The sequence below is a fragment of the Trachypithecus francoisi genome, unplaced genomic scaffold, assembly GCF_009764315.1.
Source record: "Trachypithecus francoisi isolate TF-2019V2 unplaced genomic scaffold, Tfra_2.0 Lachesis_group2, whole genome shotgun sequence".
NCBI classification, from domain to species: domain Eukaryota; kingdom Metazoa; phylum Chordata; class Mammalia; order Primates; family Cercopithecidae; genus Trachypithecus; species Trachypithecus francoisi.
In genome coordinates, this window is record NW_022681465.1 from 123,405,925 (window position 1) to 123,422,063 (window position 16,139).

The 16,139-nt window shown below is 42.4% G+C and overlaps 1 protein-coding gene across 1 annotated transcript in view; it reads right to left on the reverse strand.

Annotated features, from left to right (window-relative positions):
- Positions 1-16,139, reverse strand: part of TENM2 (teneurin transmembrane protein 2) — a 526,850-nt gene that overhangs the window by 166,797 nt on the left and 343,914 nt on the right. Inside the window, exon 8 of the mRNA XM_033180356.1 lies at positions 2,763-2,864. Within this exon, the coding sequence (XP_033036247.1) occupies positions 2,763-2,864 (102 nt within the window). The remainder of the gene's footprint in view (positions 1-2,762; positions 2,865-16,139) is intronic.

A 16,139-nucleotide genomic window follows, 5' to 3' on the forward strand; every position in this document is an offset into this window, starting at 1 on the left:
GTTCTGGGATACGTGTGCAGAATGTGCAGGTTTGTTACATAGGTATACACATGGTTTGCTGCACCCATAATGGTTTGCTGCACCCACAACCCATCATCTACATTAGGTATTTCTCCTAATGCCGTCCCTCCCCTAGCCCCCCACCCCCCAACAGGCCCCACTGTGTGATGTTCCCGTCCCTGTGTCTCTGTGTTCTCATTGTTCAGCTCCCACTTATGAGTGAGAACATGTGGTGTTTGGTTTTCTGTTCCTGTGTTAATTTGTTAAGAATGATGGTTTCCAGCTTCATCCACGTCCCTGCAAAGGACATGAACTCATCCTTTTTTATGGCTGCATAGTATTTCATGATGTATATGTACCACATTTTCTTTATCCAGTCTATCATTGATGGGCATTTGGGTTGGTTCCAAGTCTTTGCTATTGTAAATAGTGCTGCAATAAACATACGTGTGCATGTGTCTTTATAGTAGAATGATTTATAATCCTTTGGGTATATACTCAGTAATGGGATTGCTGGGTCAAACGGTATTTCTGGTTCTAGATCCTTGGTATTTCTGGTCTAGATCCATAATGTAGATCACCACACTGTCTTCCACAATGGTTGAACTAATTTATATTCCCACCAACAGTGTAAAGGTGTTTCTATTTCTCCAGATCCTCTCCAGCATCTGTTGTTTCCTGACTTTTTAATGATCGCCATTCTAACTGGCATGAGATGGTATCTCATTGTGGTTTGCAGATGACCTGACTGTATATTTAGAAAACCTCATAGTCTCAGCCAAAAATCTCCTTAAGCTGATAAGCAACTTCAGCAAAGTCTCAGGATACAAAATCAATGTGCAAAAATCACAAGCATTCCTATACAACAACAACAGACAAACAGAGTGCCAAATCATGAGTGAACTCCCACTCACAATTGCTACAAAGAGAATAAAATACCTAGGAATACAATTTACAAGGGATGTGAAGGACCTCTTCAAGGAGAACTACAAACCTTGCCTTCTTTTTAAGTTTATCGAAGCTTTCACCATACTGCGTGATGGAAGAGATGCCTGTAAGTGGTGTCATTTAGGAATTAAGTCTCATGCACGTGCCATCAGACCCAGAACTTTAAGTACAGAAAGCCCCCTTCACTTATCAGCATTTGGAAGGCTGGAACCCTCACATCTTTGAAACAGTGAGACTATTTGAAATAGTATTTTTCAGAGCAATTGTGATGACGGTGGGAAAGGAGAGGTACTATTTAGCATTTACAGAGCAACTTCACTAATGATTGTCTTGCAGAAAGTCAAGGCAGGAAGGTCTTTTAATAAAGCACACATAAAAATAATGGGAAGATTAGTTACACATATAAATACATAAAATAATATGCATAATTAAATAAGAAAGTCAAGCCCTTTCAGGCCTTATTGTGCCCTGCTAAGAGCTTTGTGTGTGTTATCTTACACTATCCTCACAATAAACCTAGGAAGTAACTCCCCACTTTTCTAGATGAGGAAACCAAGGTTCATCAGTCACTTAATGTCAGATACCCAATGGCAGAGCTGGGATTGGAACCACTTGCTGACTCTGCAGCAAGTGCGCTTAATTGTCCCTTCACTATTTTTCAGACTGTGATATGGCCTATTAGTGGGTGGAAAATCAGCGTAATGGGTCATAACTGGTATTACAAAAAAATGAGGCCGGGCACAGTGGCTCATGCCTGTAATCCCAGTGCTTTGGGAGGATGAGGCGGGCAGATGACTTGAGGTCAGGAGTTTGAGACCAGCCTGGCCAACATGGTGTAACCCTGTTTCTACTAAAAATACAAAAATTAGCTGGGTGTGGTGGCACACACCTGTAATTCCAGCTTCTTGGCAGGCTGAGGCAGGATAATTGCTTGAACCCAAGACAGGGAAGTTGCAGTGAGCCAAGATCACACCACTGCATTCCAGCTTGGGCGACAGTGAGATTCAAAAAAATAAAATAAAATAAAAAATGAAATAGAATAGAAAAGAAACATGGAGTAAAATATCATTTTGTGAGTTTCATTTCAATTTCCTACTTGTATTTAGACATATGCACTTGTGTGTCTGTGTGTCTGTGTATCTGTGTCTGTGTCTGTGTGTGTGCCTGCGTATAAAAGCGTGAGATGCTCTGCTCTTCACTACAGCTGCCTCTGAGAGAGCCATTGAAGGTCACACTGAAGGTCTCTGGCAAGCAAGGTGTGTAGCCCCTAAATTCTCTGTTATTGTGAGAAGCATTTTCTTTCTTATATTACCTTTCCCCCAAGAATCTCAGGGCTCCAGCTATTCTGTGCACAGCAGTGTAGATAAATTAATAATACAATTTAAAACCGATTCCACCAAGATAAATAGCGCTTCCTAGATTAAGAGTGTAGCTGGCCAGAATGAATGAAATTTACTAACCCTGAGATGCTTAATCTTCCATTACATAGAAGTTAATGATTATAAGAAAGGAGTGATGGTAATTCACTTCTGCTTTTACAGGAAATCCGACCATCTCATTTTTAGCACATCTTTCTTCTCAGCACACCTCAGTGCCAAGGATAACTGCCCTGCTCCTGTAGGTACATTGGCCAATGGTCATAAATCAAAGCCTACTCTTTACCAAAGACTTATGCCTTCTGGCAGGCATGGCCTTGCAAGATGTCTCCAGGGAATGTGTTGGGAAGGCTACTTGGGTGCCCCTTCTGTTACCCACTCAGAGAAGCCTAAGGAGGGCCTGTTTTCCAACCATAGCAGGGAAGCAGTGGCACATACCTTTAGCACAGTCTGCTCCTAGAAATCCTGGGAAACAGTGACACACCCCGGACACACATTCACCATTCCCATGGCAGTTACGCGGACAGTCCTGTACTGAATCTGAAAAAGAGATAAATGTAGTGATTACCTTTTCCTCTGCCTACTGGTGCAGTAATTTTTTTTTTTTTTTTTTTTTTTTTTTTTTTGAGACGGAGTCTCGCTCTGTCGCCCGGACTGGAGTGCAGTGGCCGGATCTCAGCTCACTGCAAGCTCCGCCTCCGGGTTTACGCCATTCTCCTGCCTCAGCCTCCCCAGTAGCTGGGACTACAGGCGTCCGCCACCTCGCCCGGCTAGTTTTTTGTATTTTTCAGTAGAGACGGGGTTTCACCGTATTAGCCAGGATGGTCTCGATCTCCTGACCTCGTGATCCGCCCGTCTCGGCCTCCCAAAGTGCTGGGATTACAGGCTTGAGCCACCGCGTTAGTAACTTGCCATTTTTAAAGACCAGTGCTAGCAACCTCAGATGCCTATAATAGGGGATTGGTCAGGAATATGAACGAGTGAAGAAAGAGAATAGGGAGTGGTGGGGACTAGGACAGCAGGAACAGTGCTCTCCAGGCAATGGCCCCAGGCAGGAATGCAGGGCTAGTAGTGCTGTAACTTTTGCTTTTTAAGAATAAACTACCAATCTCATCCATCATAGTGGCTCACAGCTGTAATCCCAGCACTTTGAGGGGTTGAGGCAAGTGGATCACATGAGGTTAGGAGTCTGAGACTAGCCTGGCCAACGTGGTCAAACCCCATCACTACTAAACACACACATACACACACACACACACACACACACACACACAGAATTAGCTGGATGTGGTGGTGCACTCCTGTAATCCCAGCTACTTGGGAGGCTGAGGCAGGAAAATAGCTTGAACCCAGGAGGCAGAGGTTGCAGTGAGCTGAGATCGCGCCACTGCACTCCAGGCTGGGTGACAGAGAGAGACTCAATTTCAAAAACAAAACAAACAAACAAACAAAACAATAGAAAGAATAAACTATCAGTCTGGGTTCAAAAACTATGAAAGCTCCTGTGTTTGAATGTTGACAAGTTTTTAAACACTGTACCCGCAAGACCCCCACCCCAACCTTCATCATCTCAGTCATTTAAGATTTGGTCTGACATGCAGGGTATCAGTTTTTAGCCTTAGGTATAGAGAGTGATTCTTCAAAATAGGAGCAGTTATTGCTAACCTCAGATTTGTCGAGTAAAAACATTCCTTGCTTTAAGGAATTCTAATAAAAGAAAAACCCAAATGCATAAGACTGCTTAAAGTCGGCATTCGGCATGATTTTGGAATTCTTTTTTTTTTTTTTTTTGAGACGGAGTCTCGCTCTGTCGCCCAGGCTGGAGTGCAGTGGCTGGATCTTGGCTCACTGCAAGCTCCGTCTCCCGGGTTAATGCCATTCTTCTGCCTCAGCCTCCCCAGTAGCTGGGAATACAGGCGCCCGCCACCTCGCCCGGCTAGTTTTTTTGTAGTTTTTAGTAGAGACGGGGTTTCACCGTGTTAGCCAGGATGGTCTGGATCTCCTGACCTCGTGATCTGCCCGTCTCGGCCTCCCAAAGTGCTGTGATTACAGGCTTGAGCCACCGCGCCTGGCCAATTTTGGAATTCTTTAAGTAGGAGGTTTGGGGTTATACAAACGTCTTTTTAATGCTTAGCTTTTGAGGATGTTATTTTTCATGAAAATGAATTAGTTCACATTTGGCTCTAACCTGCATCACCATCTTATCTTGTGATTTACCCTTCTATGTGTACTCTCAAGTAATACCTTCAAAGGAATGATTTTGGAACTTTTTAATGTTGATTTGGGTCTGCACAGAAATAGTCATATTCCTCTTTTTTTATTATACTTTAAGTTCTAGGGTACATGTACACAACATGCAGGTTTGTTACATATGTATACTTGTGCCATGTTGGTGTGCTGCACCCATCAACTCGTCAGCACCCATCAACTCGTCATTTACATCAGGTATAACTCCTAATGCCATCCCTCCCCCCTCCCCCCTTCCCATAATAGGCCATGGTGTGTGATGTTCCCCTTCCAGAGTCCAGGTGATCTCATTGTTCAATTCCCACCTATGAGTGAGAACATGCAGTGTTTGGTTTTCTGTTCTTGTGATAGTTTGCTGAGAATGATGGTTTCCAGTTGCATCCATGTCCGTACAAAGGACACGAACCCATCCTTTTTTATGGCTGCATAGTATTCCATGGTGTATATGTGCCACATTTTCTTAATCCAGTGTGTCACTGATGGACATTTGGGTTGATTCCAAGTCTTTGCTATTGTGAATAGTGCCTCAATAAACATACGTGTGCATGTGTCTTTATAGCAGCATGATTTATAATCCTTTGGGTATATACCCAGTAATCGGATGGCTGGGTCATATGGTATTTCTAGTTCTAGATCCTTGAGAAATCGCCATACTGTTTTCCACAATAGTTGAACCAGTTTACAATCCCACCAACAGTGTAAAAGTGTTCCTAGTTCTCCACATCCTCTCCAGCACCTGGTGTTTCCTGACTTTTTAATGATTGCCATTCTAACTGGTGTGAGCTGGTATCTCATTGTGGTTTTGATTTGCATTTCTCGATGGCCAGTGATGATGAGCATTTTTTGATGTGTCTGTTGGCTGTATGCATGTCTTCTTTTGAGAAATGTCTGTTCATATCCTTTGCCCACTTTTTGATGGGGTTGTTTTTTTCTTGTAAATTTGTTTGAGTTCTTTCTAGGTTCTGGGTATTAGCCCTTTGTCAGATGAGTAGATTGCAAAAATTTTCTCCCATTCTGTAGGTTGCCTGTTCACTCTGATGGTAGTTTCTTTTGCTGTGCAGAAGCTCTTTAGTTTAATTAGATCCCATTTGTCAATTTTGGCTTTTGTTGCCGTTGCTTTTGGTGTTTTAGACATGAAGTCCTTGCCCATGCCTAAGTCCTGAATGGTATTACCTAGGTTTTCTTCTAGGGTTTTTATGGTTTTAGGTCTAACATTTAAGTCTCTAATCCATCTTGAATTAATTTTCGTATAAGGAGTAAGGAAAGGATCCAGTTTCAGCGTTCTACTTATGGCTAGCCAATTCTCCCAGCACCATTTATTAAATAGGGAATTCTTTCCCCATTTCTTGCTTTTCTCAGGTTTGTCAAAGATCAGATGGTTGTAGATGTGTGGTATCATTTCTGAGGGCTCTGTTCTGTTCCATTGGTCTATATCTCTGTTTTGGTACCAGTACCATGCTGTTTTGGTTACTGTAGCCTTGTAGTATAGTTTGAAGTCAGGTAGCGTAATGCCTCCATCTTTGTTCTTTTGACTTAGGATTGTCTTGGCAATGTGGGTTCTTTTTTGGTTCCCTATGAACTTTAAAGCAGTTTTTTCCAATTCTGTGAGGAAAGTCATTGGTAGCTTGATGGGGATGGCATTGAATCTATAAATTACCTTGGGCAGTATGGCCATTTTCACGATGTTGATTCTTCCTATCCATGAGCATGGTATGTTCTTCCATTTGTTTGTGTCCTCTTTTTATTTTACTGAGCAGTGGTTTGTAGTTCTCCTTGAAGAGGTCCTTTACATTCCTTGTAAGTTGGATTCCTAGGTATTTTATTCTCTTTGAAGCAATTGTGAATGGAAGTTCATTCATGATTTGGCTCTCTGTTTGTCTGTTACTGGTTTATAAGAATGCTTGTGATTTTTGCACATTGATTTTGTATCCTGAGACTTTGCTGAAGTTGCTTATCAGCTTAAGGAGATTTTGGGCTGAGACAATGGGGTTTTTTAAATATACAATCACGTCGTCTGCAAACACGGACAATTTGACTTCTTCTTTTCCTAACTGAATACCCTTTATTTCTTTCTCTTGCCTGATTGCCCTAGCCAGAATTTCCAACACTATGTTGAATAGGAGTGGTGAGAGAGGGCATCCCTGTCTTGTGCCAGTTTTCAAAGGGAATGTTTCCAGTTTTTGCCCATTCAGTATGATATTGGCTGTTGGTTTGTCATAAATAGTTCTTATTATTTTGAGATACGTTCCATCAATACCGAATTTATTGAGAGTTTTTAGCATGAGGGGCTGTTGAATTTTGTCAAAGGCCTTTTCTGCATCTATTGAGATAATCATGTGGTTTTGTCTTTGGTTCTGTTTATATGCTGGATTACGTTTATTGATTTGCGAATGTTGAACAAGTCTTGCATCCCAGGGATGAAGCCCACTTGATGATGGTGGATAAGCTTTTTGATGTGCTGCTGGATTTGGTTTGCCAGTATTTTATTGAGGATTTTTGCATCCATGTTCATGAGGGATATTGGTCTAAAATTTTCTTTTTTTGTTGTGTCTCTGCCAGGCTTTGGTATCAGAATGATGTTGACCTCACAAAATGAGTTAGGGAGGATTCCCTCTTTTTCTATTGATTGGAATAGTTTCAGAAGGAATGGTACCAGCTCCTCCTTGTACCTCCAGTAGAATTCGGCTGTGAATCCATGTGGTCCTGGACTTTTTTTGGTTGGTAGGCTATTAATTATTGCCTCAATTTCAGAGCCTGCTATTGGTCTATTCAGGGATTCAATTTCTTCCTGGTTTAGTCTTGGGAGAGTGTAAGTGTCCAGGAAATTATCCTTTTCTTCTAGGTTTTCTAGTTTATTTGCATAGAGGTGTTTATAGTATTCTCTGATGGTAGTTTGTATTTCTGTGGGGTCGGTGGTGATATCCCCGTTATTGTTTTTTATTGCATCTATTTGATTCTTCTCTCTTCTTCTTTATTAGTCTTGTTAGCAGTCTATCAATTTTGTTGAGCTTTTCAAAAACCCAGCTCCTGGATTCATTGATTTTTTGGTGGGTTTTTTGTGTCTCTATCTCCTTCAGTTCTGCTCTGATCTTAGTTATTTCTTGCCTTCTGCTAGCTTTTGAATGTGTTTGCTCTTGCTTCTCTAGTTCTTTTAATTGTGATGTTAGGGTGTCAATTTTAGATCTTTCCAGCTTTCTCTTGTGGGCATTTAGTGCTATAAATTTCCCTCTACACACTGCTTTAAATGTGTCCCAGAGATTCTCATATGTTGTATCTTTGTTCTCACTGGTTTCAAAGAACATCTTTATTTCTGCCTTCATTTTGTCATGTACCCAGTAGTCATTCAGGAGCAGGTTGTTCGGTTTCCATGTAGTTGAGCGGTTTTGAGTCCTGAGTTCTAGTTTGATTGCACTGTGGTCTGAGAGACAGTTTGTTATAATTTCTGTTCTTTTACATTTGCTGAGGAGTGCTTTACTTCCAACTATGTGGTCAATTTTGGAATAAGTGCGATGTGGTGCTGAGAAGAATGTATATTCTATTGATGTGGGGTGGAGAGTTCTGTAGATGTCTATTAGGTCCGCTTGGTGCAGAGTTGAGTTCAATTCTTGGATATCCTTGTTAACTTTCTGTCTTGTTGATTTGTCTAATGTTGACAGTGGGGTGTTGAAGTCTCCCATTATTATTGTATGGGAGTCTAAGTCTCTTTGTAAGTCTGTAAGGACTTGCTTTATGAATCTGGGTGCTCCTGTATTGGGTGCATATATATTTAGGATAGTTAGCTCTTCTTGTTGAATTGATCCCTTTAGCATTATGTAACGGCTTTCTTTGTCTCTTTTGATCTTTGGTGGTTTAAAATCTGTTTTATCAGAGACTAGGATTGCAACCCCTGCTTTTTTTTTGTTCTCCATTTGCTTGGTAGATCTTCCTCCATCCCTTTATTTTGAGCCTATGTGTGTCTCTGCATGTGAGATGGGCTCTCCTGAATACAGCAGACTGATGGGTCTTGACTCTTTATCCAATTTGCCTGTCGGTGTCTTTTAATTGGACCATTGAGTCCATTTACATTTAAGGTTAATATTGTTATGTGTGAACTTGATCCTGTCATTGTGATATTAGCTGGTTATTTTGCTCGTTGGTTGATGCAGTTTCTTCCTAGCATTGATGGTCTTTACATTTTGGCATGTTTTTGCAATGGCTGGTACCGGTTGTTCCTTTTCACGTTTAGTGCTTCCTTCAGGGTCTCTTGTAGGGCAGACCTGGTGGTGACAAAATCTCTAAGCATTTGCTTGTCTGTAAAGGATTTTATTTCTCCTTCACTTATGAAACTTAGTTTGGCTGGATATGAAATTCTGGGTTGAAATTCTTTTCTTTAAGAATGTTGAATATTGGCCCCCACTCTCTTCTGGCTTGGAGAGTTTCTGCCGAGAGATCTGCTGTTAGTATGATGGGCTTCCCTTTGTGGGTAACCCGACCTTTCCTCTGGCTGCCCTTCACATTTTTTCCTTCATTTCAACTTTAGTGAATCTGACAATTATGTATTTTGGAGTTGCTCTTCTGGAGGAGTATCTTTGTGGTGTTCTTTGTATTTCCTGAATTTGAATGTTGGCCTGCCTTACTAGCTTGGGGAAGTTCTCCTGGATGATATCCTGAAGAGTGTTTTCCGACTTGGTTGCATTTTCCCCCTCACTTTCAGGCACACCAATCAGACGTAGATTTGGTCTTTTCACATAATCCCATATTTCTTGGAGGCTTTGTTCATTTCTTTTTCCTCTTTTTTCTCTAGACTTCTCTTCTCACTTCATTTCATTCATTTGATCTTCAATCATTGATAATCTTTTTTCTAGTTGATCGAGTTGGTTACTGAAGCTTGTGCATTTGTCACGTATTTCTCGTGTCATGGTTTTTATCTCTGTCAATTCATTTATGGCCTTCTCTGCATTGATTATTCTAGTTATCCATTCTTCCATTATTTTTTCAAGATTTTTAGTTTCTTTGCACTGGGTATGTAGTTCCTCCTTTAGCTCTGAGGAGTTTGATTGACTGAAGCCTTCTTCTCTCAACTCCTCAAAATCATTCTCCATCCAGCTTTGATCCGTTGCTGGTGATGAGCTGCGTTCCTTTGGAAGGGGAGATGTGCTCTGATTTTTTGAATTTCCAGCTTTTCTGCCCTGCTTTTTCCCCATCTTTGTGATTTTATCTGCCTTTGGTCTTTGATGCTGGTGACATACTGATGGGGTTTTGATGTGGGTGTCCTTTCTGTTTGCTAGTTATCCTTCTAACAGTCAGGACCCCCAGCTGTAGGTCTGTTGGAGTTTGCTTGAGGACCACTCCAGACCCTGTTTGCCTGGGTATCAGTGGCGGAGGCTGCAGAAGATAGAATATTGCTGAAGAGCAAGTGCTGCTGTCTGATTCTTGCTCTGGAAGCTTCGTCTCAGGGGTGTACCCCACCATGTGAGGTGTGAGGTGTCAGTCTGCACCTAGTGGAGGATGTCTCCCAGTTAGGCTACTCAGGGGTCAGGGACCCACTTGAGCAGGCAGTCTGTCCGTTCTCAGATCTCAGCCTCCGTGCTGGGAGATCCACTGCTCTCTTCAAAGCTGTCAGACAGAGTCATTCAATAGTCATATTCTTTAAAAATTATTACCCCATCATCCTAATTTTTGTCCTAAAACAAAATACATTTAGACTTTCAGGTTCCAAATTACTAAGATGATGAAAAGGAAATATAAGCCACTATTCCCAAAATGTGATGTTGTATCACCCTTGGAGAGTTGAGGACTTTGACCTGGTGACATAGTATGAAAGGCTGTGAAGTCTAATTGTTCCTAATGAAGTTACCTGAGAGTGATAAAATATGTGTTTCCTTTAAACCTGATTTCCCATTTACTCCTACTCTGGATTGAAACTCCAAATCATACCATTTTGTTTTCTTCCTACAGTGTTTCCTTTCTCAGCTCTCATCTTCCAGAACTACACTGTAGTTGGTTTCTGGCAGTGTGAGGAAAACTCAATGAGTATATTTGCTTTTTCAAAATCAGACAAAAGACTATAGACCCCATCAAGCCAGTTTCCTTAATGTGTAACAATAATTAACATTTCAGACTGAAACTCCTTGAGGTTGGCTGTGTAAATGTCGGCTGAGAAGCATCCAGGTGGCTACCTATTTGTTTCATTTATTCATCACTCATTCAAAAAGCATTAGGTGCTTTTGTGGATCAGCAAAACAGCAATTTCACAGGGTGCTGGGAGACCATTCTCCCTGGGTCTCTCATGTTTCTGAACATCTTGAGAGCACAGGCATTGACTGCCTTAGTTCTCAACTATCTTTTCAAGGCTGTCTGTATTGGGAACAGCCTTGGGAGACAGCAATAGTGTCTCTCTTCTGAGTAAAGGGCAGGTTTACTTATTACCCAGTATAGTAAAGACAATGTCTCCCTCTGGAACAAAGTATAAGCATGCTTACTGCCTATTCTAAGAGACTTGGGTTCAGTAAGCTCAGGGTTTTTCTCCTGCAATGCAACCCACGATATGTACTGGCATCACCCGACCTGAGGGAGGGAGGCCCTGAGGAGTTACTCTGAGGGAACTGGGGCTTGGGGAACTAGAACATGTGCTGACACTCTGGATATTGCATTGCTCTGAGTAATAAAGTCCCTTATCTCTGACCCATGAGTCTCATGTCTTCTGATGGCATCCATGAAACTGTGTCAGGCTAACGTGTTAGCTTGCAATTAGGGTAAGGTCTCAGATCTGTCACATTCTTACATAAGATTCAGTCTACTAACTGAGCACTTATATTATGCAAGGCACTATATAACAAGGCATTGGAGATACCATGGTGAAAAAGACAGACATAGTCTCCTCACATGCAAAGCCCTCATAAAGCTTTGCACAATAATAGAGAATATAAGCCAAAAAAAAAAAAATCAAGCAAATTAAATAAGTAAAAATTACAATAAGTGCTTTGAAGAGAATAGGATACTGAGATGGAGTAACAGGAGGAAGCTACCTAAAGACAGTGTTCAGGGAGGGCCTCTCTACTCTATGCAGGTGACTCTGAAGGATGAGCTGAAACTAGCAAGCAAAGAGCTGAGGGAAGGGTATTCCAGGTCAGAGGAACAGCTTATGCAAAGGCTCTGGGGTAGGAAAGAGAGGAACTGAATCCAATATGGATGCAGGATAGCAAACAAGGGAGAGTGTGACATTAGTTGAGTTTGGAGAGATCCAGGCAGGGAGACGGATCATCCAGGGACATGTAGGCCAGCGGTCTCCAACCTTTTTACCACCAGGGACTGGTTCCATGGAAGATAATTTTTCTACAGTCTGGGGCTTGGGGATGGTTTTGGCATGATTCGAGCACATACATTTATTGTGTATTTTATTTCTATTATTATTACATTGCAATATATAATGAAATAACTATACAACTCACCATAATGTCGAATCAATGGGAGCCCTGAGCTTGTTTTTCTGCAACTAGATGGTCCCATCTAGGGGTGATGGGAGACAGTGACATATCATCAGGCTTTAGACTCTCATAAGGAGCACACAACCTAGATCCCTTGCATGCACAGTTCCCAATAGGGTTTGCCCTCATATGATAATCTAATGCCGCTGCTGATCTGACAGGGGGCGGAACTCAGGCGCTAATGCAAGCAATGAAGAGCAGCTATAAATAAAGATAAAGCTTCACTTGCTTGCCCATTGCTCCCCTCTTGCTCTGTGGCCCAGTTCCTAATGGGCCACACACCTCATTGTGATCTGTACATGTGAGGGATCTGCGTTACATGCTCCTTATGAGAATCTAATGCCTAATGATCTATCACTGTCTCCCATAACCTCCAGATGGGATCATCTAGCTGCAGGAAAACAAGCGCAGGGCTTCCACCGATTCGACATTATGGTCAATACTGATCTGTGGCCCTAGGGTTGAGGACCCCTGCTATAGGCCATGTGGATGACTTGGGTTCTATTCTGGAACTTCTGGGTATAAATGACACATTTAAACAGAGGAGCATCATTCTCCAGCTTGCATTTTTTGAAGTCATTCCTACGGTGAGGTAGAGATTGTTTCTCACTGAGCATCTGGGTCTGGGGATGGTTTGGTGGAAACTGACATTCCTGAGTCAAGGCTCCCTGTTCTCAAAACTTACGTCTTTGGCAGTCAAGCAGCAAAGGTCCAGGGAGCTCTTTGCCACCACAATCCCATGGAAAAGGCCAGAGATCTTTGCACAGTTTCTTTGCTTGGCTAGAGGGTTTCACTTGAGGTATTTATCATTGTGTCTCAGCTCCTGGATGTCTTCCTCACTTTCCTCGATCTGGGCTTTGTACCACTTCCTCTTTGCTCTTGTAATTCTTATATATATATATATTTTTTTTTAGATGGAGTCTTGCTCTGTCGCCCAGGCTGGAGTGCAGTGGCCGGATCTCGGCTCACTGTAAGCTCCGCCTCCCGGGTTCACGCCATTCTCCTGCCTCAGCCTCCCGCGTAGCTGGGACTACAGGCGCCCGCCACCTCACCTAGCTAGTTTTTTGTATTTTTTAGTAGAGACGGGGTTTCACCGTGTTAGCCACGATGGTCTCGATCTCCTGACCTCGTGATCCGCCTGTCTCGGCCTCCCAAAGTGCTGGGATTACAGGCTTGAGCCACCGCACCCGGCATATATATCTATCTTCTCTCACCAAGCTCTCGATCTGAACTGTTCATCCAGGTATTTTCAATGCTTGGTATACAAGAGGTCCTTGGTAAAAAGTTGTCCAAGTGTGCTTATGTGTGTGTGTGTCTGTGTGTCTGTGTATGTCTATGTGTGTGTCTGTCTGTGTGTCTGTGTATGTCTGTGTGTGTGTGTGTGTATGTCTGTGTGTATGTGTATGTCTATGTCTGTGTGTGTCTGGGTGTCTATGCCTGTGTGTGTGTGTCTGTGTGTGTGTCTATGTCTATGTGTGTGTCTCTGTGTATGTGTATGTGTGTGTGTGTGTCTATGTCTGTGTGTGTGTCCGTGTATGTCTATGTGTGTGTCTGTGTGTCTGTGTATGTCTATGTGTGTGTGTGTGTCTGTGTATGTCTATGTGTATGTGTGTCTGTGTGTGTGTCTATGTCTCTGTGTGTATGTATGTCTATATGTGTTTGTGTCTGTGTGTGTGTCTGTGTGTATGTATATGTCTATGTCTGTGTATGTCTGTGTGTGTGTGTGTGTGTGTCTATGTCTGTGTGTGTGTGTCTGTGTATGTCTATGTGTGTGTCTGTGTGTGTATGTCTATGTGTGTGTGTGTGTCTGTGTATGACTATGTGTCTGTGTGTCTGTGTACGTCTATGTGTGTGTGTCTGTGTGTATGTGTGTGTCTATGTCTATGTGTGTGTGTCTGTGTGTCTGTGTCTGTGTATGTCTACATGTGTGTGTGTCTGTGTATGTCTATGTGTGTGCGTGTCTACGCGTATGTGTGTGTCTATGTGTGTGTGTCTGTGTGTGTCTATGTCAATATGTGTGTTTGTCTGTGTGTATGTTTATGTCTATGTCTGTGTGTGTGTGTCTGTGTCTGTGTATGTCTATGTGTGTGTGTCTTTGTGTGTATGTCTGTGTATCTGTGTATGTCTATCTGTGTGTATATGTGTATGTGTGTGTGTGTATGTGTGTCTGTGTATGTCTATGTGTGTGTGTCTGTGTATGTCTGCATGTGTGTCTGTGTATATCTATGTGTGTGTGTCTGTGTATGTCTACGTGTGTGTGTCTGTGTATGTCTGTGTACGTGTGTCTGTGTGTATGTGTGTGTCTGTGTGTGTGCGTGCATGTGTATCTGCGTGTGTGTGTGTGTCTGTGTATGTCTATGTGTGTGTGTGTCTGTGTGCATGTGTATGTCTATGTGTATTTCTGTGTGTGTGTCTATGTCTGTGTGTGTGTCTGTGTATGTCTATGTGTGTGTGTCTGTGGATCTGTGTATGTCTGTGTTTGTGTGTCTGTGTGTATGTCTATGTCTATGTGTGTGTGTGTCTGTGTATGTCTGTGTGTGTCTGTGTATGTCTATGTGTGTGTGTGTCTGTGTCTGTGTGTGTCTATGTGCGTGTGTGTCTATGTGTGTGTGTCTCTGTGTGTGTCTGTGTGTCTGTGTGTAAGTGTATGTCTATGTGTGTGTGTCTGTGTGTGTGTGTGTGTGTCTATGTGTGCGTGTCTGTGTGTGTGTATGTGTGTCTATGTGTGTGTCTGTGTGTGTGTGTCTGTGTGTGTGTCTGTGTATGACTATATGTGTGTGTCTGTGTGTGTGTCTGTGTGTATCTGTGTATGTCTGTGTGTGTGTGTATGTGTGTCTGGGTGTCTGTGTATGACTGTGTGTGTGTCTGTGTGTGTGTGTGTGTCTATGTGTGTGTCTGTGTGTGTATGCCTGTGTGTGTCTCTGCGTGTGTTTGTATGTGTGTCTGTGTGTGTGTGTGTCTGCATGTGGGGGAGGAGAATCCTAAATAAACAGAAATTGTCATAAAGAGTATTTTTCATTTAACTTTCCCAACAACTCATATTGAAAGTATATTGATAGTTTCTGAGGGAAAAACAATGATGTGGCAAAGCTCAAATAAAAAGGAGCTCGCAATCCCCTTTCTCCAACACTCAGTTAAATATTTTTAAGATATTATCAGTTTTCCTTTTTGTTTACGTTTTCTTGAGGAAGAAGTGGCCTCCAGAAGTGAGATCAAGCCCAGGAAATGGGATTTTACCCAAGTGGAGGCTAGCATCGTGCTTCCAGAAAGCCGTTCTGTTGTCTCGAGAAGAAACTCATTTCTGAAAGCAGGCTGCTTCTCTCCAAAACACATCAAAAGACTTCCCCAAGTCAAAGGTATATTTAGTGTGATCGCTGGTTGACACCTGTCTGACATTTTCCTTCTGTTTCACATCACGGGGGTTTACAGCACTCCTGGCTGCTCTTGATGGAGAACGTTCTGATGATAGTTATGTGTGGGAGAACCTCTGAATCAAATAAAATACTGTTCTTTTCCCTGCATTTCAGGCCAATTACTATCATTGCTCCATCAAGATGTCTGCCCAACTATTAGGCCAATTACCTTTGACTTTCTCTTTGAGATACAGTCCAGACAAGAGAAATCCTCTTGGGAGAATTGCTATTCCTAGCTCCAACAGGCCAGGGTGGGTGATGGCCCGTGGGAAGGGAATTTCACTACCACAATGCCTGTGTCCATGTGAATAAAGGAGAAGGAGGACAGAAGCTGTTGTGAAATAATCTGAACCCCAGAAAATGTGCTAAGTTTAGAGGGAAAAGGATTTAGTTGGCTAGAATCCAAAGATATCCAGTGGTTAAGAGCACAGGCTCTGGAAAGTATGAATCCTGATTTCACCTTTTCCTGGCTGTGTGTGACCTTGGGCAAGTTTTCTAACTGCGTTCAGCCTTGGCTTCCTCAGTTGGAAAATGCAGAGAATTGTGATAGTGCTACCTCATGTGGCTCATGGGTTGAGGAAGCAAGAGACACGAAGGCATAATACCGGGGCTAGCACACTGTTGACGCTCTATAAATGCATAGCTGTTCTTGTTGTTATGAACCACTTTTCTGAATTCTTGTAGACCCC